The sequence below is a fragment of the Cynara cardunculus genome, assembly GCF_001531365.2.
Source record: "Cynara cardunculus var. scolymus isolate 2C chromosome LG 17, CcrdV1, whole genome shotgun sequence".
Lineage (NCBI taxonomy): Eukaryota > Viridiplantae > Streptophyta > Magnoliopsida > Asterales > Asteraceae > Cynara > Cynara cardunculus.
In genome coordinates this window covers 29,866,079-29,887,280 of record NC_037544.1, presented here as the reverse complement: position 1 = coordinate 29,887,280, position 21,202 = coordinate 29,866,079, and the positions used below count along the sequence as shown (strand labels likewise).

The following is a 21,202-nucleotide window of genomic DNA, read 5'->3' as shown; positions in this document are numbered from 1 at the left end:
GAACATTACTTCTACAACGAGTTTCAGATCCTGAAACAGTGTCGGAACCAAGATTTTTACCGAGCGGTGCACCTTTAGATGCTTGTAAAGCCGCTCACTCGATGTGTTTATAGCCGAATTCCGTCTTTGGTTTTTTTTTTAAAGTTTTTTGGTTGATTTCGAGTGATTTTTTATGTTTTTGGTTGATTTCGAGGGATTTTGGTTTTTTCAGGAGAATTTTTCGATTTTTCTGATTGATTCCAACACATATGCACATTTAACCCTTCAAAAACTCTAATATCTCTGAGCACACCCCAAACTTTAGCGGGGCACCTTACGTAACCAAAAAAAAATCCTTGTTACAAATTAAGGTCGAGAGCTAGCACGGGACCCCGCTCCCGTCAAGGTAGGTCTGCCCCTGTCCTAAAAGCGTACAATTGTTTGTTACCTACTCACGACTTCCTAAAGATATGGCAAGATTCTACCACAACAGATCCATCAACAACAGGCATCGGCAACCCCATCACCGGCAACCACACCATAGATTCGACCAAGTGGAAGAGAGGGATACATGGCGCTTGATTTTGGCAGATTATATCCAGAAGAGAGAGGTTGGAGATGATAGTTGTCGGATGAGTTTTGGGTATTGGCGGTGGTGGAGGAGGTGGGAAGATGATGAAGCAACCATGGTGGAGGAGAGACGGAGGAAAGGGGGACGGAGATGGTGGTTTTCGGGAGAGTTTTCGGCGTTGGCAATGGTGGCGGGAGGTGGGGAAGATGATGAAGCAACCATGATGGAGGAGAATTATAGTTACAGATCCGGTGCAAAAGTCATCCCACCACAGAACCACTATTATAGCTATGTCTGGTGCATATTGTGCATATTGTCATCCCACCATAGAACCACCATTTGCAAATTGTGCACAATGTTTGGTGTGCACTATGTGTTCAATAAAATTGGGTGGTAGTCGAACGTGTTGGGGACGAATGTGTTTTGTGCACACTGTATTCACAAAAATTGTGGTAGAGGTTTATAATTACCCATAATGCCCTTTATTTGATTTTTTAATTCAAATTACCAAAATTAATAACTTCCTAATTTAATATCATTTAGTGGGTTAAAATGAATACCACAACTCCCACAAATTGTCAAATTCTTAAAAAAAGTCCCTACAACTTCATATAGAGGATTCTTTTTAATCTACATCTATCCTAATGAGCCGTATGTGTATACAAATTTGAAATTTCGACTTCTTATTTTCCAATATAAAAGAACTTCAAAAAAAAATATGTTGGAAATGCTATTAACTATCAGTCTAAGAAATCTCCATTTTCCAGTCTGTTGAATTGAACCTGTAAACTTCAATATCATTCCTGAAAAGCATGCTGAATTGTGAGCAGAAATTTCAGTCCGATGTGCATCACAACCAAGTAGCACGATGAGCCCAAAGCCCGATCAAACCGAAATTTTGGGGGCAGGCCCGGAACGAAAAAGTCGGGTTAACCCCAAAAAACCCGGTCTGGCTCTTGTTCCACCCAAAAGCCTGGCCCGGAGGCCCGAAAAAGCCCAGGTCTTATGAATGGCACCAGAACACCAACAATCTGTTAGCTGCTGAAATCCATTGAGCAATGTTAATACAATAGTACAGAGGAAGAGAAAGAAAAAGACCAACAAGCTTCAAAAATAAAATGCAGCACCATCCTAAAATGAAGTTTATCGATGGCAGACTGCTTTCAAGAAGTAAATATCTTTTATAGCCCTCATTCAGGTGTGCAATAAATAGCTGTTTGAATTCAGAATTAAAGGGATGAAACCAAGAAACCATTCCATTTCTTTCAGCATAACAATTAATCTTTCAGGTGCAACAGTCACAAGATGCAACTATATGAACTCCCACATAAATCTAGATCTAAGGTATTGAGTTTCAATTGTTCTCCAAAAACTGGCGAACGTCTAACTACTATTAGCCTGAGTTATATTTGAAAAAGAATCTCTCGTTCTAACCTGTCCCGTATATGATGAAGAAAAACAAATTGATTTGATCTCACCAGTAATCACCACAAGAGCAAATTCCATTGTAAAAACGATGGAAGCGATTAGCATCTCTGAGCACAATTTCTCTTTGGCACACTTTGGATATATGCTTTATTGCATTATGGCAATCCCCACAAACACGAAGGTTTTTTATAACTCGGATTGTTGTAGATGAAGGTGTGCTTATTAGTCCAAAAGCTATTGCTAGCTTCTCGCTATGGTAATATAGTGACCGCTCTTTTTCTTCTTCCTCAACATCAAGCAACACATAATCTGTATCAGGGATGTATCCATCTTCTTTGATCAATTTTATCAAATCCTCCACCTTATCATATATTATCTCACCTTCTGGATGTGATCTATCATCCACAACAAATACATGAGCTTTATTTTTTACATCTATCCAACTAAACCCTGGATCTTTTTTAACATTCTTGTGCATCATTGTTTTCCTAGCATCAGCTACTTTAGTCCATTGGTTGGAAGCAGCATAAATATTGGATAGAAGTACATATGCTGATGAGTCGAATGGCTCTAATTCCAGAAGCTTTGTTGCAACACGTTTTCCTGTTTCCATGTCCCCTTGAAGCCTACAAGCACCAAGCAGGGCTCTATACATTGAACCAGAAGCTTCAAAGGGCATAGATGTAATTAGTTTCTCAGCCTCTTGGAGACGGCCAGCTCGGCCAAGAGCATCAACAAGACAAGAGTAGTGCTCGATCTCAGGTTCTATGCCGTAATCTTTGGTCATCATCTGGAAATACGAATAGGCTTCTGAAATCAAACCAGAGTGACTGCAGGCCGAAAGCACTCCTATAAAGGTGACTCCATCAGGCAGCATATTACCAACAGATTTCAAATCATTAAAAAGATTAAGAGTTTCTTTGCCATGTCCATACTGAGCTAAGCCCATCAACATGGCGTTCCACAGAACAATATTTTGCACATGAGTTCTTTTAAATAACCGATATGATTCTTCTATGTTGCCACACTTGGCATAAAAGTCTATAAGCGAAGTGCTGACATAAGTATCAATACCACAATTGGACTTGATAGCATTAGCATGTATTTGTCGTCCTTGTTCTAATGCGGTCAAGCAAGAACTGGCTTTGATTAGGGTAGCAAAGGTATACTCATCAGGAGGTACACCAGATTGCCTCATTTTATGGTAAATTAGAAGAGCACACTCCGCATCTCCATTGTCTACACACCCAGAGATCATGGAAGTCCAGGCAACATTATCTGGAGATGGGATTGCTTGGAAAACTCTGTGAGCATCCACCATGTCCCCACATTTAATATACATATCGAGGAGGCTGCTACTGAGATACAAGTCTGGATCAAACCCAAGTTTCAGAACATAGCCATGAATTTGCCTCCCAAGTTTTAAACTCGCTAGGAATCCACAGGCTTTAGCCATGGTTCCTAATGTTATCTCATCTGGTTTCTCTCCATTTGTGTGCATCAGTGTAAAGAGCTCCCATGCTTTATGACTATTGCCACTGCTTATAAATCCAAACACCATGGCGTTCCATGATGCTAAATAAAATTCTTTTTTATCTAGCAAAAGAAATTCTGCCTCATCCGTTCCTCCATTCCTAGAGTAAGAATCAACAAGTGCTGTGGAAACAAAGGTGTCGCTATCAAGTCCACTCTTCATTGCATGAGCATGAATTTGCTGAGTTAGATGTAACCCTGCAGAAAGTGAAGAGCATGCTCGTAATACACTTGCCAATGTAAAATGATCAGGTCTCAGGTCATCACGTAACAGCTTTATATACAGGTCCACTGATTCTTCCACTAAACCACTTTGTACATGACTGGTTATCATTGAGTTCCATGAAACCACATCCATTTCCTCCATGTCAAAGAATATTCCCCTCGCTGATGTTAACCGACCCATCTTTGAGTACATGTTAATAAGACTATTGGAAATGCTAACATTGATATCAAAAGCTGATTTCAATGCCATACCATGAATCTGTTCCCCCAACTTTAAATCACCAAGTGCCACCACAATAGCAAGAGAAACAATGAGTGTCACATTGTCATGCTTTATGTTTGACCTGTTCATGTCCAAGAAACACTTGATAGCAGTCCAATGGTCACCTAATTGGAGATGGTGGGATATGGTTTTATTCCAAGAAACAACCTTAGAAAAATCATCATCAGTCAATGATAACTTCATAGCATATGCATGTACTTGCTCCTTATACTTCCTATCTCTATCATCATCCTCCGCAAACCCACCAAGTACACACTGCAAACTGCCAACATCTGGACGTACAACCTCACTCCGATGAAAATCTGACAAAAAATGGCACACTTCCTCTTGAACTCCCATTTTTACATAGGCTTTCAGCATGACATTCCACAGGACAGCATCCCGATCATATTCTGCCATGTTATCAAACATCAACCTTGCCTCCCTTATCTTCTCAAACTTGATATAGATGTTAACAAGAGCTCCAGAAATAAACACCTCCGATTCCAACCCTATTTTTGCAGAGTACCCATGAACACATTCTGAAGCCCAAACGTAACTCGACATCAAACATAACTTCAAAACCGGGGCAAAAGTCAGCTTCGTCAATGAAACGTCAGATGATCTGAGAAGAAGCTTAAAAAGACGAAAACCCTCTTCTACGTTACCTGAAAGGGAATCGCAGCAAGAAGCGTAGGCTGCTAAAATCGAATTCCAGGTAACAAGGTCTCTATGAGGCATTACATCGAACAGCTGGCGAGCAGAAGGGAGACAGCCGCATTTCGAGTACATATTGATAAGATTGTTGGTCAAAAAACGGTCGGATGTGATGTGTCCGTGGGTTATGAGGAGAGCGTGAATGGATTTCCCGAAAAGCAAGTCGTTTCGGGCAATGGCAGTGCGGATGAAGGTAAACCATGGTGATTGTGAAGAGGAAGAGGAGGCGATGGTGGTATAACAATTTTGGGTATTTTGAAGAGTAACGTCAGGGAAATATGACCGGAGAAGGGTGGCGCAAAAAGGTCGGTCCGGCGAATAACGTCGGAATTTGCAGTGCCGTTGCATTTGCGGCTTCGTGATTACCCTGCATTCTGTGTGTTATCCCTCCAAATTAAACCCACAACAAGTAGCATGATAATAAAGATTTATATTGTAAATAAGAGATTTAATTATATTATCTAAACTCAAATCTAGTGTTTAAATAAAAAGAAATTAAAAGAAACTTTATTTGGGAGGGAAATAAAACAAATTTTTTATGTTTTTAAATATTCGCTTATTTTACAATGATTTATAATTGATAGATAGGTTTCTAAGTTTACAAATCGGTTATTATTTCTTTCCTTCCCTTTATTCCCACATAGAAAGTTTTTAGAAGAAAATCATCATTCATTTTTCTTTTCCTCTAAGAGGAAAAAAAATACGAGAAGATGAGGTTTTTTCTTTCCTTCCTAATTTCCCTCTCTTTCCTTTGTAAGAAGGTCTCGAGAACAAAAATGCTAGTTAAGGGTATTCAAAAACCCGACCAACCCAACTTAATGCAAAATAACTCAATTGAAGCAACTTGATATCTAATTGAGTTGTAAAATCTTCAAACAATATGTATTAGGTTGGAATTAGTTACGGTCATTTGTTATCATTTTATTTTTTGGATTTAATATGATTGGTATGTCTCTACTGATATGTACATTAGACAATTATATCATCACGTACCTTATTCATATACACATATTTTCAATCTATTCTCCATCTCTATATAACAATTACATCATCATATACCCCATTCATATACATATATATAAGTTGAGAAAAGTAGTTCAATTTGATGATGAAAAAGGAATTACGAGTAGAGAAAACAATATGTTCAAAGTAATAAATATAAAAGAATGTTTTGATATACCAAAGTATCAACCCAACTAACCGTACATATTAAGTTGGATTGAGATTTTTTAAAAACGTAAACATTAGGTTGGGTTGTTCATACGCCTTCAACTTGATTAACCCAACCCATGAGCACCCTTAACGTTAGCCTCTAAAATATTTGTTATAACGAAATGGGAAGGTAAGACGGAAGAGATTTATAACCAAACGGGAGGCTAAGATGGAAGAGATGTAGCGAGCGGAATCGTATTGATAGAAAAAGATCTAGCGAAGATGTCTGCCAATCGGTTTTTGTATACCATGAGCTCAAGGTTGTGCCATATAAACTTTTTTTGTAAAGGAAACCATGCAAAAGCACATACTTGAGGAAACAGACTAGATAAAAGAAAGCAGGAATAGTGACGACCCCATTAGGTCTCTAGTTTGAAAGACCCATTTGCAACCAACTACATTTCTTAATAATCCATTTGTAGTGGGTTGGGTTGGGAATTGGGATGGAAACAGAAATCTGTTTGATATGGGGAAGGATTTATGGTGAAGAGCTTAGCCAATCCAGACCTCACCTGCAATTTACATGTATAGCCAAACAGACACAAAGTAAAATTGCATGAAATGAAATGAAACCAACTCTTTTATATCTGACTCGCAACTACACCTGCAATCCATTGGGAAAAAAAAAGGTAATAATTCTGTTGTTGGATCATTGATTACACCTTTATAATACACAGATACACTTTTTCCTTTTTCTAATCTCTCTGCCCTTACTTCCATGTACACATACAAGAATATATCGTTTTCTTCTCTCTTTTTTTTTCTTCATGAAATTTGATTTGTTATCATGTCAAAAAACTCCTATTCGCTTTTTTTTAAATCAATATAGCACAACTCGGAGGAGTCCTGGTTGGGGTTCAGAGTAATCGAGACCCTCTTCCTCCAGCAGATATCTCTGGACGGCAACAGGAAGTCTAGCAGGAGTACGTGTCCCTTTAGTATGGTGGCCCGTTCCAACACATATGTACACCTGCATCCGCTGTTCTATCGATCGCCCAATGTTCCTCAGCACACCTAGATCTCGCTTCAGGACGTGAATGGCTTCGCTCACATGTAGCCCGTGAAGATCTATTATCCTTTCATCACCTCCTCTTCCATTGCCCTGCTGCTGCATATCCGGATTCCTAACAAAATAAAACACCATTTACAAGGTAATCATGAAATATGTCATTTGTTAGCATCTAAATGTGATGACATATGGAAGCGCCTATATCTTAAGAGTAGAGATGAAACTAACCTCTGATAGTAAATTGATTCTTGAGCCTTTCCATGGGCAGCCTTCATTTGCATGTTGTGCAATTGCCCTTTTACACTCAGTTCTTTCGCTAAAGCCTTGTGCCCAACAAGGTAAGCCTGTCGTGCCTATTTCCATCCCACAAATGCAATTCATCAAACAAGAAAATAGCCCATTACAACACAAACTTTGTATTTACATATGCAATGTCTTACAACTTCCAATACAACCAAGATTAGCTTCGAGTCTAGAGCAGTGTGTACTAAACGTCGAGTCTACTTTCTGCATTAAATTGAATGAATCTTGCAACTGAAAACCAGACTTATGATTATATATGATCTAAATTTCTCACAATTAGGGAAGTTGATAGAAGGGAGAAATGGGTTTTTTGTCCCCTGTTCTTTCTCAATGGCACAGAGTACCGACTATTTTTAATTATTTTTATGTTTACTAGGATTATTGAAAATTTATGTATTGCTAGATATTAGAGTTACCTTTCTGATAGCACATGGCAAGAAGATATAGCTTATGTGAATGAATGCTTCGTTGGGGAATCAGAGAAATGAGATATGCATTCAAGGAATAATGATCGTTAAGAAGCAAAGTTTTCTCAGGACTCTGTCGAATAGTTTGTGTTATCTAATTAAGGAAGAACACTGATTAGAGTCGAGTTTGTTACATACTTGGTGAATATTCCACGTTATTTTCTGATATATTATTTCAGAGGGGATAATCCCATATTTATAATGTTTACAACTCAACCTCAAAGGTTTACAAGATAAGATTAAAGGCTAGAAAAGAAAAAAGATACTGACTACCTAACAATCCTCCACATTCCTCAAGTTGGAGCATAGATATCAATCATGCCCAACTTGTTACAAGTATAGTCAATTTGAGGCTTCCATAGATGCATAGTCAGGATGCCAATATTTACCAAGGAATCACAGACACAGAAGCCAAGGTATTTCTTCTTTCTTTTTTTAATAACAATAAATAACTACAAAATGCAGCTGAACAAAAAATCAGAGACCAAGAAAGAGCAAGAGGTGTTACAACAGAAATCAGGTTGCAAAAGCAGCTGCTATAGTTCCTTAATGGTGGCTAGGTTCTTTTGCAACTTGGCAGATTCAAATAAAGCAGCAAATGAGCAATCAGTTATGAACAATGCAGAAAGAAGGCAGCACAAGAGAGTGGGCAAAACTGGACAGGGGGTAGCAGGGGTCCCTCGCAAAGAGTCAGGTCTCCAACCAGATGGGTGCATGATGAAGGTCATCATTTCAGGAAGAAAAGCTAGAGTTGGACAATTTGTGGCAGCCATGCAAGTGCTTGCTCGAACAAGGTCTTGAGCTAACGGATGTTGACCATCAAGAGCAGGTTCATAGTCACACACAAGCCAGGTTCATGATCTGCAAACTGGAGGCTCAGGCTAGGTTTTTGGTGGCCAGGGTTCCAGCAGAAGTGGTTGCAGTGGCTAGGGTTTTCATTAATATCACTTAGCTCTAATACCAGGTGAAAGTTCCAGGTTATTTTCTGATGTTATTTCAGAGAAGAATCCAATATCTATAATGTTCACAACACAATATCATATATATGAGATAAGGATAAAGACTAGGAAAATAAAAAGGATAGCATAACAACAACTATCTACATATCCTCTAAAATACCTCCAAGTGAAAAATGGTGTATAGTCACTACACCAAATTTCCAGTAGCAGCACCCAACGTGTATGTTCTAGATCACAATTTTACACATGGTACAACCACTTCATGCAGTATTGGACAGACTGCTGCTCAAAATTTGTGTGGTAACAGTCGATATGTAGTCCAGCATACTTCAATACTTTCTCTTTCTTACATTTGTCTCAATCTTACTCGACTTCATGTGGATTTCCTAGAAAATGTCAATTTGAGATGGCCTAGCTATGGTGTTTTACTCTATTTTCATTCTAATAAAACCTCAAAAACTACCTCATATAATCCGTGGTCACTGACTCACTTTTTACCTTTATAATGTCTTCAACATGTTTTTTCAAGATTTAGCAGATATCAGATTTTCTTATGAAATAACCTGATTCTTAACTTGTATTTTTGTGTTCTTTCATCTACGATTCACAGAAAGATAGGTTTCAAAATTGTTTTCCTGATGAAAATAGATGCTTTTGTTCCTACTTATTACGTTGTCAATGGCCCTTTTTAGACAATTCAAACATGGTCACTTACAGTGAATCTAAGGAGTATAGGATTTCACTTGCCTTCATCATTCAATGGAAGCGAACATCAAAAAGACGTCAATATTGCATTTGAAATCCAAATTGTTCTAAAACCCCAGAAACAGAAAGGTGAAAGCAGAAGCGAATTCACAATATCTCACGAAGTTAGATTGCATGCTGATGCATGATGCATGATCCTCTCCTACAACTTATAATTATGATTTCCTCATTCAGCTAGAGCAAGATGGTAATTCATCAAACATAAATGGCTATACCTGTTCAAAGTATGCGTTGCGTAGGCGTGCATGATCACGAGCTTCACCCCGCATTTCGGAATACATATTTGCTGTGATCTCAACAAAGTTAAAGTGCATAGACACAAGCCATTTTATCGAAAATGTAATTTAAGTAGATATGTTTCAACAAAGACATTACCAACTGCTTCCCCAGTTTCAAGCCACACAGGAGCAGAACGGCTTGAACTCCGGTTGGCAAACCGATCCCCATAACTGCCTCTCCCATGCCCACCGCTATAACTGCTAGCCAACGCAAGAGAACTTCTACTTGATCCAATAGTGGAATTTGGAGAAAGGTTTCTATCATACTTCCATATGCTTGAGTCCTGTGACGCCATTTTTCTAACTGCAGAAGCAAAATCTGTAGCACCTAGAGATGGAGCAGTAGGAGAAGATTTGAACATGAGTAATTCCTTCTCCAAAGAACGATAAGAGTTAACATTCTGCTGCTGATCATGTCCAGAAAATGTTGGCACCCTGGTCTGATTATCCGTGGGAGACAGTGCAGGAAAATCGAGAGCACTGAGATTTGGAGCAGACAAGGCCTTGGAGTTCAGATTCTGGTTCAGGCTACCATCTACCTGAAGCTGCAATTAAAATATTAAATATACAGTGTAAGCCACTCTTGAACAAGAGGATGGATTATCTCACAATTGCAAACCCTGTACAAGAGAGTGGCTTTGAAACACGTTATCCTGTGTGCAAATAATCAGAATACGAAAAGAAAATGATAACATGCAAATTTTCCTTGTGCCTAAAAATAGTGCTAAAATTAGTCATAATCAAGTAGACTAGATCTCATCATATGAAATTCTATGCTCCAAATCTGGCCCCTTGCTATAAATTTAAGAGGCTGAAGTTTCCATTCTGCATGTGACTTGATAGTGATCTGTTGCCAATGCATCAACGGCATTGCTTGCTACCCACACACGACTCCAACATTCACCAATTAGGTGGTAGACAATACATGAAACAACTTGCACAAGATTCTGTAATGTTAGAATGTTCCATGACTCTATGAAAAGTATGCCTGTGTGTTAATCTACTGCATGCATTGTCTGTCACCCAAAAAAAACAAATTCAGAGAAGGGTTGGCAAATTGTTTCACACGAGAAAAGGATAGGGAAATCTATACAAACAACCAAAAATATCCACCAAACCCCCCATCATTACTCTGTATAAAGTAAACATGCAAGTTAATGCAAACTCCCTTTTCATAATGACACTCTCTCTTCGAGAAAGGAAAAGGTAAGACTTTGGTGGTTGCATTAATGGTTGTTATAGATTCACTCCAAAGACACAAAGTGAGCAGTCAACCATCCATGAGGAGAGACATAAGCCTAAGACAACAGGTGTAAATGCTCATAGCTATGTGAAGAATTTCTGGAGCTGTCAATAATTGCATCAAAGATCTCGAGGATCCTATCAATTAAGGGTGGTATCCCTGATTTCCAGCATTCTGTTTTTAGAGATTTTCTCTATCCTTTCTTTAGTTGAAAGGATTCTCCTTCTTTTGTATAAATAGTCTTGCTTTGTGTTTTACAATTAACTGGAAAATATATGAAAAGCCTTTTAGGCTCAACTCTGTTTGGTTTCTAGATGGTATCAGAGCATGGTTTCTAATCATCGCCTTTTATGGAAAACCTTCCTTTAACTTCGGTAGATACCAACCAGACCAAACGGCTCTCATAAACGAGTCCACCAGCTCCACCACCGACCAAAACAAATCCAACAACCCTCGTCCACAGGTTCAACAAATGGTTGCTCTAGACATCTTTCCGATCACCGGTCACAAGCTAAACGGCCAAAATTTCAGCTTGTGGTCACATTCCATCCAGATCTTCATTGGCGGCAAGGGAAAAGAAGACTATCTCTTGGGGAAAAGCGTGTCACCCGAAGAAGGAGACCCCACTTACAAACAATGGAAAACCGAGAACAATCTCGTAATGTCGTGGCTTCTCAGCTCCATGACGGCTGAAATCGGAGAGCAATTCATCTACTACAAAACCGCCGGTAAAATCTGGGAAGCAGCAAGGGACACCTTTTCTAATAAAGATAATACCTCTGTTATCTTTGAAATCAAGGGGTTACTCCATGATCTCCGGCAAGGAGACTCCACAGTTACGAGTTATTACACAACCCTAACTCGTTTCTGGCAACAACCTGATACTCTCGATGAAAATATGTGGAGCTGTCCCACTGATGCAAAGTGATATTGATAGGTTCTACAAGTTCCTTCTCGGTCTAAATCGAGAACTAGATGAAGTTTGGAGGAAGAATTCACCAACACTAAGCCATTGCCCAACATTCGTGAAGTGTTCTAGAGTTCGACATGAGGAAAGCAGAAGAAAGGTAATGCTTGGAAGCAGTACTACCTACCCGGTTGGAGAAGGGGCTGCCCTAGTTGCTCGATACCCATCACCTAGCGGGAAATTTCAACAAGGTAATTCCTAGAAAAGGTCAGGACGGCCATGGTGCGACCACTGCAAACTGACAGGTCACACAAAAGTATGTTGGAAAATTCATGAGAAACCAATGGATCGAAAATCAAACCTCTCAGAAAACAATGTCCGTGCAAATATGGCAACTTCTCAAAGTCATGAACCGTTCAGCAACGAACAGGTAGCAGCCCTCCAGAAAATTTTCCATGACACACTACGGGGAACTCAATCCTTTGATCAGACAAAGACTGCAATCGTGGCACAAAGGAATGCGTTGAGCACTCATATGGAGCAAAACAAACCATAGATTGTGGAGTCTGGTGCATCAGATCATATGACTGACCATATGAGTGGTAACCGAAACATCTTCTCCACCTTTCAGCCAGAATCAAGTGGTGCCACCATACGAGTAGCAGATGGGTCCAATTCACAAGTCATGGGTATTGGTACAGTTGTTATATCAAAGAAAATCGTGTTAAAATCTGTGTTATATGTTCCAAATCTGGAGTACAACCTTCTATCTGTTAGAAAACTCACCCAAGACTTGAATTGTCGTGCTAATTTTCTCCCTAGTATATGTGAATTTCAGTTTTGAACTCGAAGAAGAAGATTGGCAGTGGGCAGGTCTGTATCTCCGTAATACCAATGTGTTTGCCAACCCCTCCAAACTCAAGCCAACCTTGTTTACGATTTCTAGCGTAAAAAGTGATGTTATGTTATGGCACCGTAGACTAGGTCATCGCAATTTTTTGTACTTAAAGAAATTAGTGCCTGAATTAATAAAGGATTCTAGTTCTCTTAAATGCGAAACATGTCAAATCTCGAAACATGTTCGACATTCCTACCCGCTAGTTCCTTATAAAGCCTCTCATCCAGTTCACCTTATTCACAGTGATGTCTGGGGACCTTCTCGAATAAAAAATATAGTTGGGTCACGGTGATTCGTCACATTTATCGATGACCACACCCATGTAACTTGGTTATTTTTAATGAAGGAAAAATCCGAAGTTGGGACTATCTTCCAAAAGTTCCACAAAATGATTTATTTTCCTCAAAAATGCAAATTCTAAAAACCGATAATGCTAAAGAATATTTCTAGTCCGAACTTGGAACATACATTTCCCAAGAAGGGATTGTCCACATCAGTTCCTGTGTGAACACACCCCAACAAAATGGCGTGGCTGAAAGAAAAAACCGGCACCTCTTAGAGGTTACCCGCTCTCTCCTATTAGCCAACCATGTTCCTAAGCAATACTGAGAAGAGGCTGTTATGACGTCGGCATATTTGATCAATTGCATGCCCTCTTGAATCCTCACTTTGCAAACACCACACCAAACACTCTTATCCACCTATCTTTGTCTCAAACTCATGTCCCATATTCCTCTAAAAGTGTTTGGGTGTACAGCCTTTGTCCACAATACACAACCAAACCGAAGCAAGCTTGATCTGCAAGCGTTTAAATGTATATTTCTTGGGTATTCTCCTAACCAAAAAGGGTACAAGTGCTACTCTACATTCACAAACAAAGTATACAACACCATGGATGTTACCTTATTCGAAGAACAACTATTCTATGCCAAAACCGATGTTCCAGTGGAGAGTGTGGAAGAATACCGGTTCATGGCATACTCAGACACCACAAATAAGCCCTCACCTATCACAAATCAACCCTTCACAAATAAGTCCTCACCTGTCACAATTCAGCTCTCACCTGTCCTGTCAGTCCTCACCAGTCTCAAACCTGTCCTCGACAGAAAAAGGTCAGCCTATTGATACTGAAAACACAATTCCAAAAGATTACATTGTGTATACAAGAAGGTCACAGAAACTTACTGTTGAGCCGATGCACTGTCAAATTACTTCTCCAGAGTCACAACCAGCAAATGATCATACAGGTAGTAATCCTTCCTTCTCGTATAATACTGAAAATTCTGATGACCTGGAAATTCCAATAGCTCTCAGGAACGGGAAACGGAGTTGTACAATGCACCCGATAGGCAACTTTGTGTCATATGAGAAATTATCACCCAAGTATAGATCTTTCACTACCAACTTGGATGGGATAAAAATTCCCAGGAACATACAAGAAGCTGTTTATCAGAAGGAATGGAATGAAGCAGTAAACAAGGAGATCAAAGCCCTGAAAACCAATGGCACATGGGAATATACGGAACTACCAAAAGGAAAGAAGACAGTTAGGTGTAAATGGATTTTCTCCTTAAAATACAATGCCGATGGAAGCATTAGCAGATATAAGGCCAGGTTGGTGGCCAAGGGTTTCACTCAATCATACGGAATTGACTACTCCAAGACCTTTGCATCAGTCGCCAAACTTAACTCCATACATGTGCTATTGTCTATAGATGCTAACCTGGACTGGCCTCTACACCAGTTGGAGATCGAGAATGCTTTCTTAAATGGAAAACGAAAGGAAGAAGTCTATATGGATGTGCCCCCAGGACGGAATCTGGCGAAAATCAAGGGAAAGTGTGCAAATTGTCAAAATCATTATATGGTCTAAAGCAATCCCCACGTGCTTGGTTTGACAGGCTCACTCAGGTGCTAAAGAGACATGGCTTCATTCAAAGGCAAGCTGACCACACAATGTTTACCAAACACTCCTCAGACGGTTGAATTGTTGTGATGATCGTGTATGTGGACGGCATCATCATTACCAGAGATTTTGTTCAAGAGATCGCCCGTCTCAAAACAGTTCTTGGAAGAGAGTTTGAAGTCAAAGATCTAGGACAGTTAAAATACTTCCTAGGAATGGAGATCGCCATATCAAAGAAAGGAATTGTTGTATCACAGAGAAAATATACTCTTAATTCTCTCTCCGAAACCGGACTTTTAGGATGCAAGCCAACAAGTATTCCGCCAGCACCCGCCAGCAGGTCACCTCAACCAAAAGAAGATGCAAAGCTAGTGGATAAAGGGAGATATCAACGGCTGGCTGGAAAATTAATATATCTCGCCCATACAAGACCGAATATTGGATATGCAGTCGGAATGGTCAGCAGGTTCATGAATACTCCAACTAAGCAGAACATGGATGCAGTGTTCCAGATCCTCCACTATGTCAAGAAAAATCCAGGATAAAGACTCTACTTCAAAAAAACAAATAGGAGAGACCTTCAAATCTTCACTGATGCTGACTACGGAGGTTTAAGAACCGATGGAAGATCCACAACAGGTTGTTGTTGTACCTTTGTTTGGGGAAATTTGCTAACCTAGAGAAGTAAGAACTAAGAAACAACAAGTAATTTCCACGAGCAGTGATGAGGTTGAATTCAGAGCCATGTGCCATGGGATTTGCGAAGGAATTTGGATTAAAAGGATGCTCAAGGAACTAAGGCTTCTCAATAGGGAACCAATAAAGCTCCTATGCGACAACAAGGCAACCATAGAAATTGCAAAAAACCCGGTGCATCACGATAGAACGAAACATGTGGAGATAGATCAGCACTTTATCAGAGAGAAGATAGAAACAAGAGCACATGAGATCTCCTTTGTGCCATCTGAACTTCAAGTAGCAGATGTCCTTACTAAAGCTTTACCCAGGGGCAAGTTCGAAAAAAAATGATTAATAGGTTGGATACGATCGACCTCCATACCCACCTTGCGGGGGAGTGAAGAATTTCTGGAGCTGTCAATAATTGCATCAAAGATCTCGGGGATCCTGTCAATTAAGGGTGTTATCCCTAATTTCCAGCATTCTGTTTTTAGAGATTTTCTCTATCCTTTCTTTAGTTGAAAGGATTTTCCTTCTTTTGTATAAATAGCCTTTGCTTTGTGTTTTATAATTAACTGGAAAATACATGAAAATCCTTTTAGGCTCAACTCTATTTGGTTTCTAGACTATGGTATTTGATCAAATAACGAATGACTTAATTTATACTAACAAGTAAAATAGTGCCTAGATTGATACCAGATCAACTTTAAATAGTCCAAGTGAAAAACTAACTACACCTCAGTGTACATAAGTAAATGAAGATTTTACATAATGTAATATCATTTAAAAAGTCAACGATCCCTGTAAAGAAATTACTAAAACACCGAGTCACTGTAAAAAATAAAAGTACAAATAAATTGACTGAAGATAATGAGTCTAAAGAAAAAATAAGGAAAGGGAAAGAAAAAGAGTCTATGCCTTCAAAAACAACAACCTAATAAAACCTAGTTAAGCGTTTTTGGTATAAGAAACATATTTTGTAGGATGTTGGGCACACAAGCTAGAATCTTTATAGTATCAAAAATTGTAATTATGCATGTGAATAGAGTTTATACAAGAAACCAAAGAGACAGTAACATATGCTCTTATCAAATGAAAGAATACGCCATGAAATATCTGCATCTTCAATTACATGATCTGAACTTTGAAGCACTAATAGAGAAACAAAAGAATTAACTACAACCTACAAAATGAGTAGCAAAAGAATATATTGTTTGCAAAAATGAGTGGGCATGAACATGGTGGTCAAAGGCATGGTAGGTTCCATTCTCACAAATATTGCTTTAAGAAAAAAACTACAGAAGGTGTGGAAACTCTCAAGTCTCAGCAGCAATACCGAACCTAGCAGCACCCAGGTGACCATAATGATCATAGGAGTATAAATGATTGCTTTGATGTTTCACAGTTGGGGACCTAATTCAAACTGAACAGAAAGAATAAGCATAAATTACAAAAGCATATTAACCAAACAATCTAGCAAACTACAATTGAACAGGGACCATTATAAACTTTCCATATTGATGGGAAACAGTTGTTTCTTCAATTTCCTTTATTTGGCCTGTAAGTCAGGACAGGAAGTGGGATATGAAGCGTTCAGGCTGTCATGATACATGAGCCATGATATTTTTATGTTTAAATTCAAATAGGATCCTGTCATGAAGGTATTAACTAAGATTAAATTGTATAAGCTGAATCAACTGAACCCAGAAATTTGAAGTTAGAAAATACCTCAAGCTGCGTAAGCATCTCAAAGGTCAAATTTAAGTCGCATCCATTAGCATAATAAACCTCCGCAAGACTTTCAGCTGCAAAACCTGGAAATTGGGAAGCCAAAAATCCAAGAGGGTTTACTTCTGTACCCTCCATCTGTTGCTCATTAAGCATGTCATCTATGTACTCTTGCCCAGGATCACCATTGTAGGGAGGCCCATCTCTAATACCAGCAAGCAACTGATCACCATGCATATCCCAAGGTTTACCAGGCATTTGTTGAAAACTAGCGGAGGATGGATTTTCTCCATATGCTGGAAGAGGATATCTCATCTTCTCAGAAAAGCTACAGCCATTGATTTGACGAGGAGACAAGTCATGTTGTTCCTTTGACATAAAGACAGTAGCCGTTGATGTCGGGAAACTTGAGATTCCGTTTACATCAGCTATGGACAAAGTTGAAAAAGGAATGCTATTGATTCCTTGAGATTCTTCTTCTCCCACAACATTAAAGTCGGGAGTGATATCATCAGGTAGCTGGTGACGCCAGAACTGGTGGGCCTCGTCATCTGAATTATTTGACACAGATGACTCTGATCTGTTGAGTATTGCTTTCCCTGGTGTTGAAGCACCAAAATTGCCAAAATTTGAAGATATGTCTGTGGTGTTTCCGGATGGTGATCTCAAAGCAAATGGAACGAATTCTGCAGCATCTGGATTTAAACTTTTTGCCTTTCCTGTTGCGCCAAGCTTTTTGTCAATGGCAGAAGCCCCTTTATTAAGCAAGCTCATTCTTCTAGACGGTAAGAAAATAAAATGAATCTACAGGCATGTGCTAGAACTCTAAAAACGAACCTGCCAGTTGCAACTGGCGTTACCCAAATCCTGCAAAACATGTATTTTACAATGCAGCTTTACAACACAGACACCCCGGTCATGATAGGTGACCAGCAACAGGCATAGTAAACAAAATATTTTACAATAAATCACACTTGTGCATGAGAAATTCCTAGTTAGTGCAAGCTGTTAGCCAATACAAGATATTGAAGAAATATACCTTGAAGTGGTAGAACTATAGAAGATAGCAAAGATAAACAAAAAGATCAGGGGCACAATGAAGAAAGAATTATTATTACTGCAACATGATTTATAGCACATTAGCATTGGAGTGGTTACATTATAACATTATTACATACATTTCCTTTTTTGTCAACGATGTGGTAACTTTTGAATGCTTCATAAAGTTCAAGAAAGAAATCACATTCTTAAACTAGTAAATTACAATATCAGTATCAAGTTCCTATAAATTGACAATCACTACCCTAACAACTAACCATGTGCGCAATTACAGAGATAACCCACTTTGAAGCTGTGTAACCGATTCCTGGAACTGTCATATATATAGTAAACAATTCCATCTGTATGCTAAAGTTATATTAATATATTTTGCTTGTCCGGTGGCTTGCTTCTTTTTCTAACTAGTGGTATATAACTTCTTTCTGTTGTGCGGCTTAGCCACTATATCAAACAGCACTTGACAAAATCACAGATCTACATTTCCTCCCTCCCTCTGTCAATCTTTCCATCTCTGTTATATCACGTTATTAATTTATCAATCTATACATACATGGGTGATTTCCTTATTGTCACCACCTACAGTCAACAAACAACAATTAAATGCCTTTAATGTCTAACGTTGAGGGTGGTGCCTATGCTGGAAGTCACTCAAGTGGGTGGTGATAAATATAGGATTGTATGAAAATGGTATTGGACAGCAGTTGGCACCTGAATCCTATCTCCTAAGAAAAACTTGTGACATTATGTTCTTATTATCCAATGTAGTTTAACAGCTCCTTCTTAGAGTGGTTCACATAAGAGTAAGAATCCCTTAATATCGCCCATAGAATGGTCATTACATGTTGTATGAATTTAAGAGCAATCATTTCTTGAATTAGATTGGGCTTCATGTCAACAAGGACAAAAATCTAAGGAAATTCTATTCTAACTCCACTAAAGCCTCAAACTTGCCAATAAGAAGCTGATGATATGAAGTCATTTTAACATACAGAATAACTGAAGTGATGTAACTTATGGATTACATCATAAAACCAAAAATTGTGAGCACCTTAGAATTGTAACTCATCCAAATAGCACAAAAATCATCCAAATAATGCGCTCAACATACTACTCATACAGTTACCACTTTTTAGCTTAGAGAGACATGAAAACCAAACACTTTTTAGAACAATCAAGCACCAACTCAAAACATAGATCATCAGGATCAAAACGCATATTTCACCAAATTTAGCATTGAATGTACACCATATCTAACAAAATCACACTTTTCGAGATCCTGATTAACCAATACATCATGTAAACTAAAGAGAGCACAGCCATAACTAACCAAGTAGCGATTATCAATGTTAATAACTCACTGAATTAAACCCTAAACAACAAGCAAAAACGAAATCAATAAAACAATTTCCAGCAAACAATTATAAGCCAAAACCACATTTTCACACATTTCCAATTCATCAATAGTAAGAGATCTCAAAAACCAAATAATCAACAAGATTTTATAAGATCTGATCACAGCACAAGCTGTATGTGCTGAATTATTACCTTTGCGCAGCTCTATGATTGAAGAAACCATACAAAATGGGTCCATTGCCGATAGTTTACAGATGTATCTGAATAGAAGATGATAATAACAAGTATATATGTCAAATGAAAGCAAAAAACAGAGAGATTCAGTAAGAAGAAGTAGAAAGAAGAATCTGGAAAAGTTTTCGTGTGATAACTATATCTCTGCGAATCTGAGGGTTGTTTGTTGTTCTTCGTTGACGAGTGTTTTTGGGTTTGGGTGTATGGAACAAACCCTCATGACCACCCACCACAAATAAAGAGAGAATGAACCTCACCATCTATCCATGTACCCTTCCACACAAACACACGTTGACACGCTACCACTTACACCCACCCCTATTTGGAGGTGTTTTTCATAATATTCATTTTTCATCTTAGGTGGCGTTTGTTTTTTTAAAAGGTGTTAAAGTCTGAAGTCTGAATTCAATTTTGATTTTTAAGAGGTTGTGTTGAAGTCTGAAATCTGAATCAGTCAGACTGTTTGTTTTTTGCATCTGAAATATGAAGTTTGAAGATAAGAGATCGAGTGTTGATATGGATCGACAGTTGACAAAGTTGAGAGATGAGAGATCGAGACAGAAGAGTTGATCTAGAGAAATCGAGCACAAAGAGATCAGAGTAGGTAGGCGACGATTTGAAATAAGAGGTAATAAGAGCTTTTAAGCTTTTAATTGGAAAAAAATAAACACACTGAATCCTCTTATGTCTGACCGATTCAGACTTAAGAGGACATTAAGAGTTTTTTTATTAAAAACAAACAGCCCCTTAATTTCTTTTAAATTAAAATCAAAAGTATCATATTCCAATGAACACATCGTAAACACATTAATTATTTGAGATTGAGATAACATAAAATTCTATTTTTAGTAAGCGCTTATCGATAAAAGTTATCTACTTACTTATTTTGTAAGGTAACATTCTCGATTATCAAAATGAATTGTTGGTAACCGTATCTTACCCGATAAGTGTTAGTTGGATAATTGTTGGTAAAATTCTCCATCATTATTATGTCTCTTATCGGGTAAAAATTTTGTTCTTTGTCTTGCTCACCTAGTAGATGTTTAGTAAACAACCCCTAAAATTATCAACTGTTATCGGATTTGTTTTCCTAAGTTACAATAATCATTTGAAAAGTGCACATTAAAACACACCCTTTGTAACTACGTTTTTTTAAAAAGGAATATATATGAATTCTTAGGAGGCATTTGGTTCATAGAATGGAAATTCATGGAACTTGAATTAATCAAAAGAATTTGACTTTGAAGAAATTATAATGTTATTTGACCACGTTTTTGGTTGGTAGGAATTGGAATTAAATCTTGCAAAAAAGTTGGAATTTGCATGTAGTGGCTTAGAGGTGGGGGATGGTAGCTATGACGACAGCAATAGAGACATGATGGTGTCGATGGAGGCAGGTGGATGAATGATGGTTGTGACGACGACAATCATGAGGTGGTGGTAGGTGAGTAGCGGTGGGGTGGGGTGGGGTGGGTAGGGACGTAGGGG

General features: G+C 38.5%; 1 protein-coding gene across 1 annotated transcript; it reads right to left on the bottom strand.

The window, feature by feature from the left end:
* Positions 1-1,835: 1,835 nt before the first annotated feature.
* On the bottom strand, positions 1,836-19,940 carry LOC112499965 (pentatricopeptide repeat-containing protein At4g33170). Its single transcript, XM_025103226.1, has 8 exons — positions 19,673-19,940; positions 17,069-17,935; positions 9,806-10,253; positions 9,646-9,716; positions 7,165-7,289; positions 6,754-7,051; positions 6,435-6,439; positions 1,836-5,082 (listed from the first exon to the last, which is right to left on the bottom strand). Exons 2-8 carry the CDS (start codon positions 17,840-17,842, stop codon positions 2,025-2,027), a joined length of 4,779 nt encoding a protein of 1,592 aa, XP_024958994.1. The 5' UTR covers positions 17,843-17,935; positions 19,673-19,940; the 3' UTR covers positions 1,836-2,024.
* Between the last annotated feature and the right edge of the window lie 1,262 nt (positions 19,941-21,202).

What these genes read in the sequence shown, in the direction of transcription:
- LOC112499965 (XM_025103226.1), bottom strand. Translation starts at nt 17,842, where the DNA reads ATGAGCTTGCTTAATAAAGGGGCTTCTGCCATTGACAAAAAGCTTGGC. An exon ending in AGATGCTTACGCAGCTTGAG is followed by an intron (nt 10,254 to 17,068) that starts GTATTTTCTAAC and finishes TTTTAATTGCAG; the next exon opens with CTTCAGGTAGATGGTAGCCT. An exon ending in GCAACGCATACTTTGAACAG is followed by an intron (nt 7,290 to 9,645) that starts GTATAGCCATTT and finishes GGATGGAAATAG; the next exon opens with GCACGACAGGCTTACCTTGT.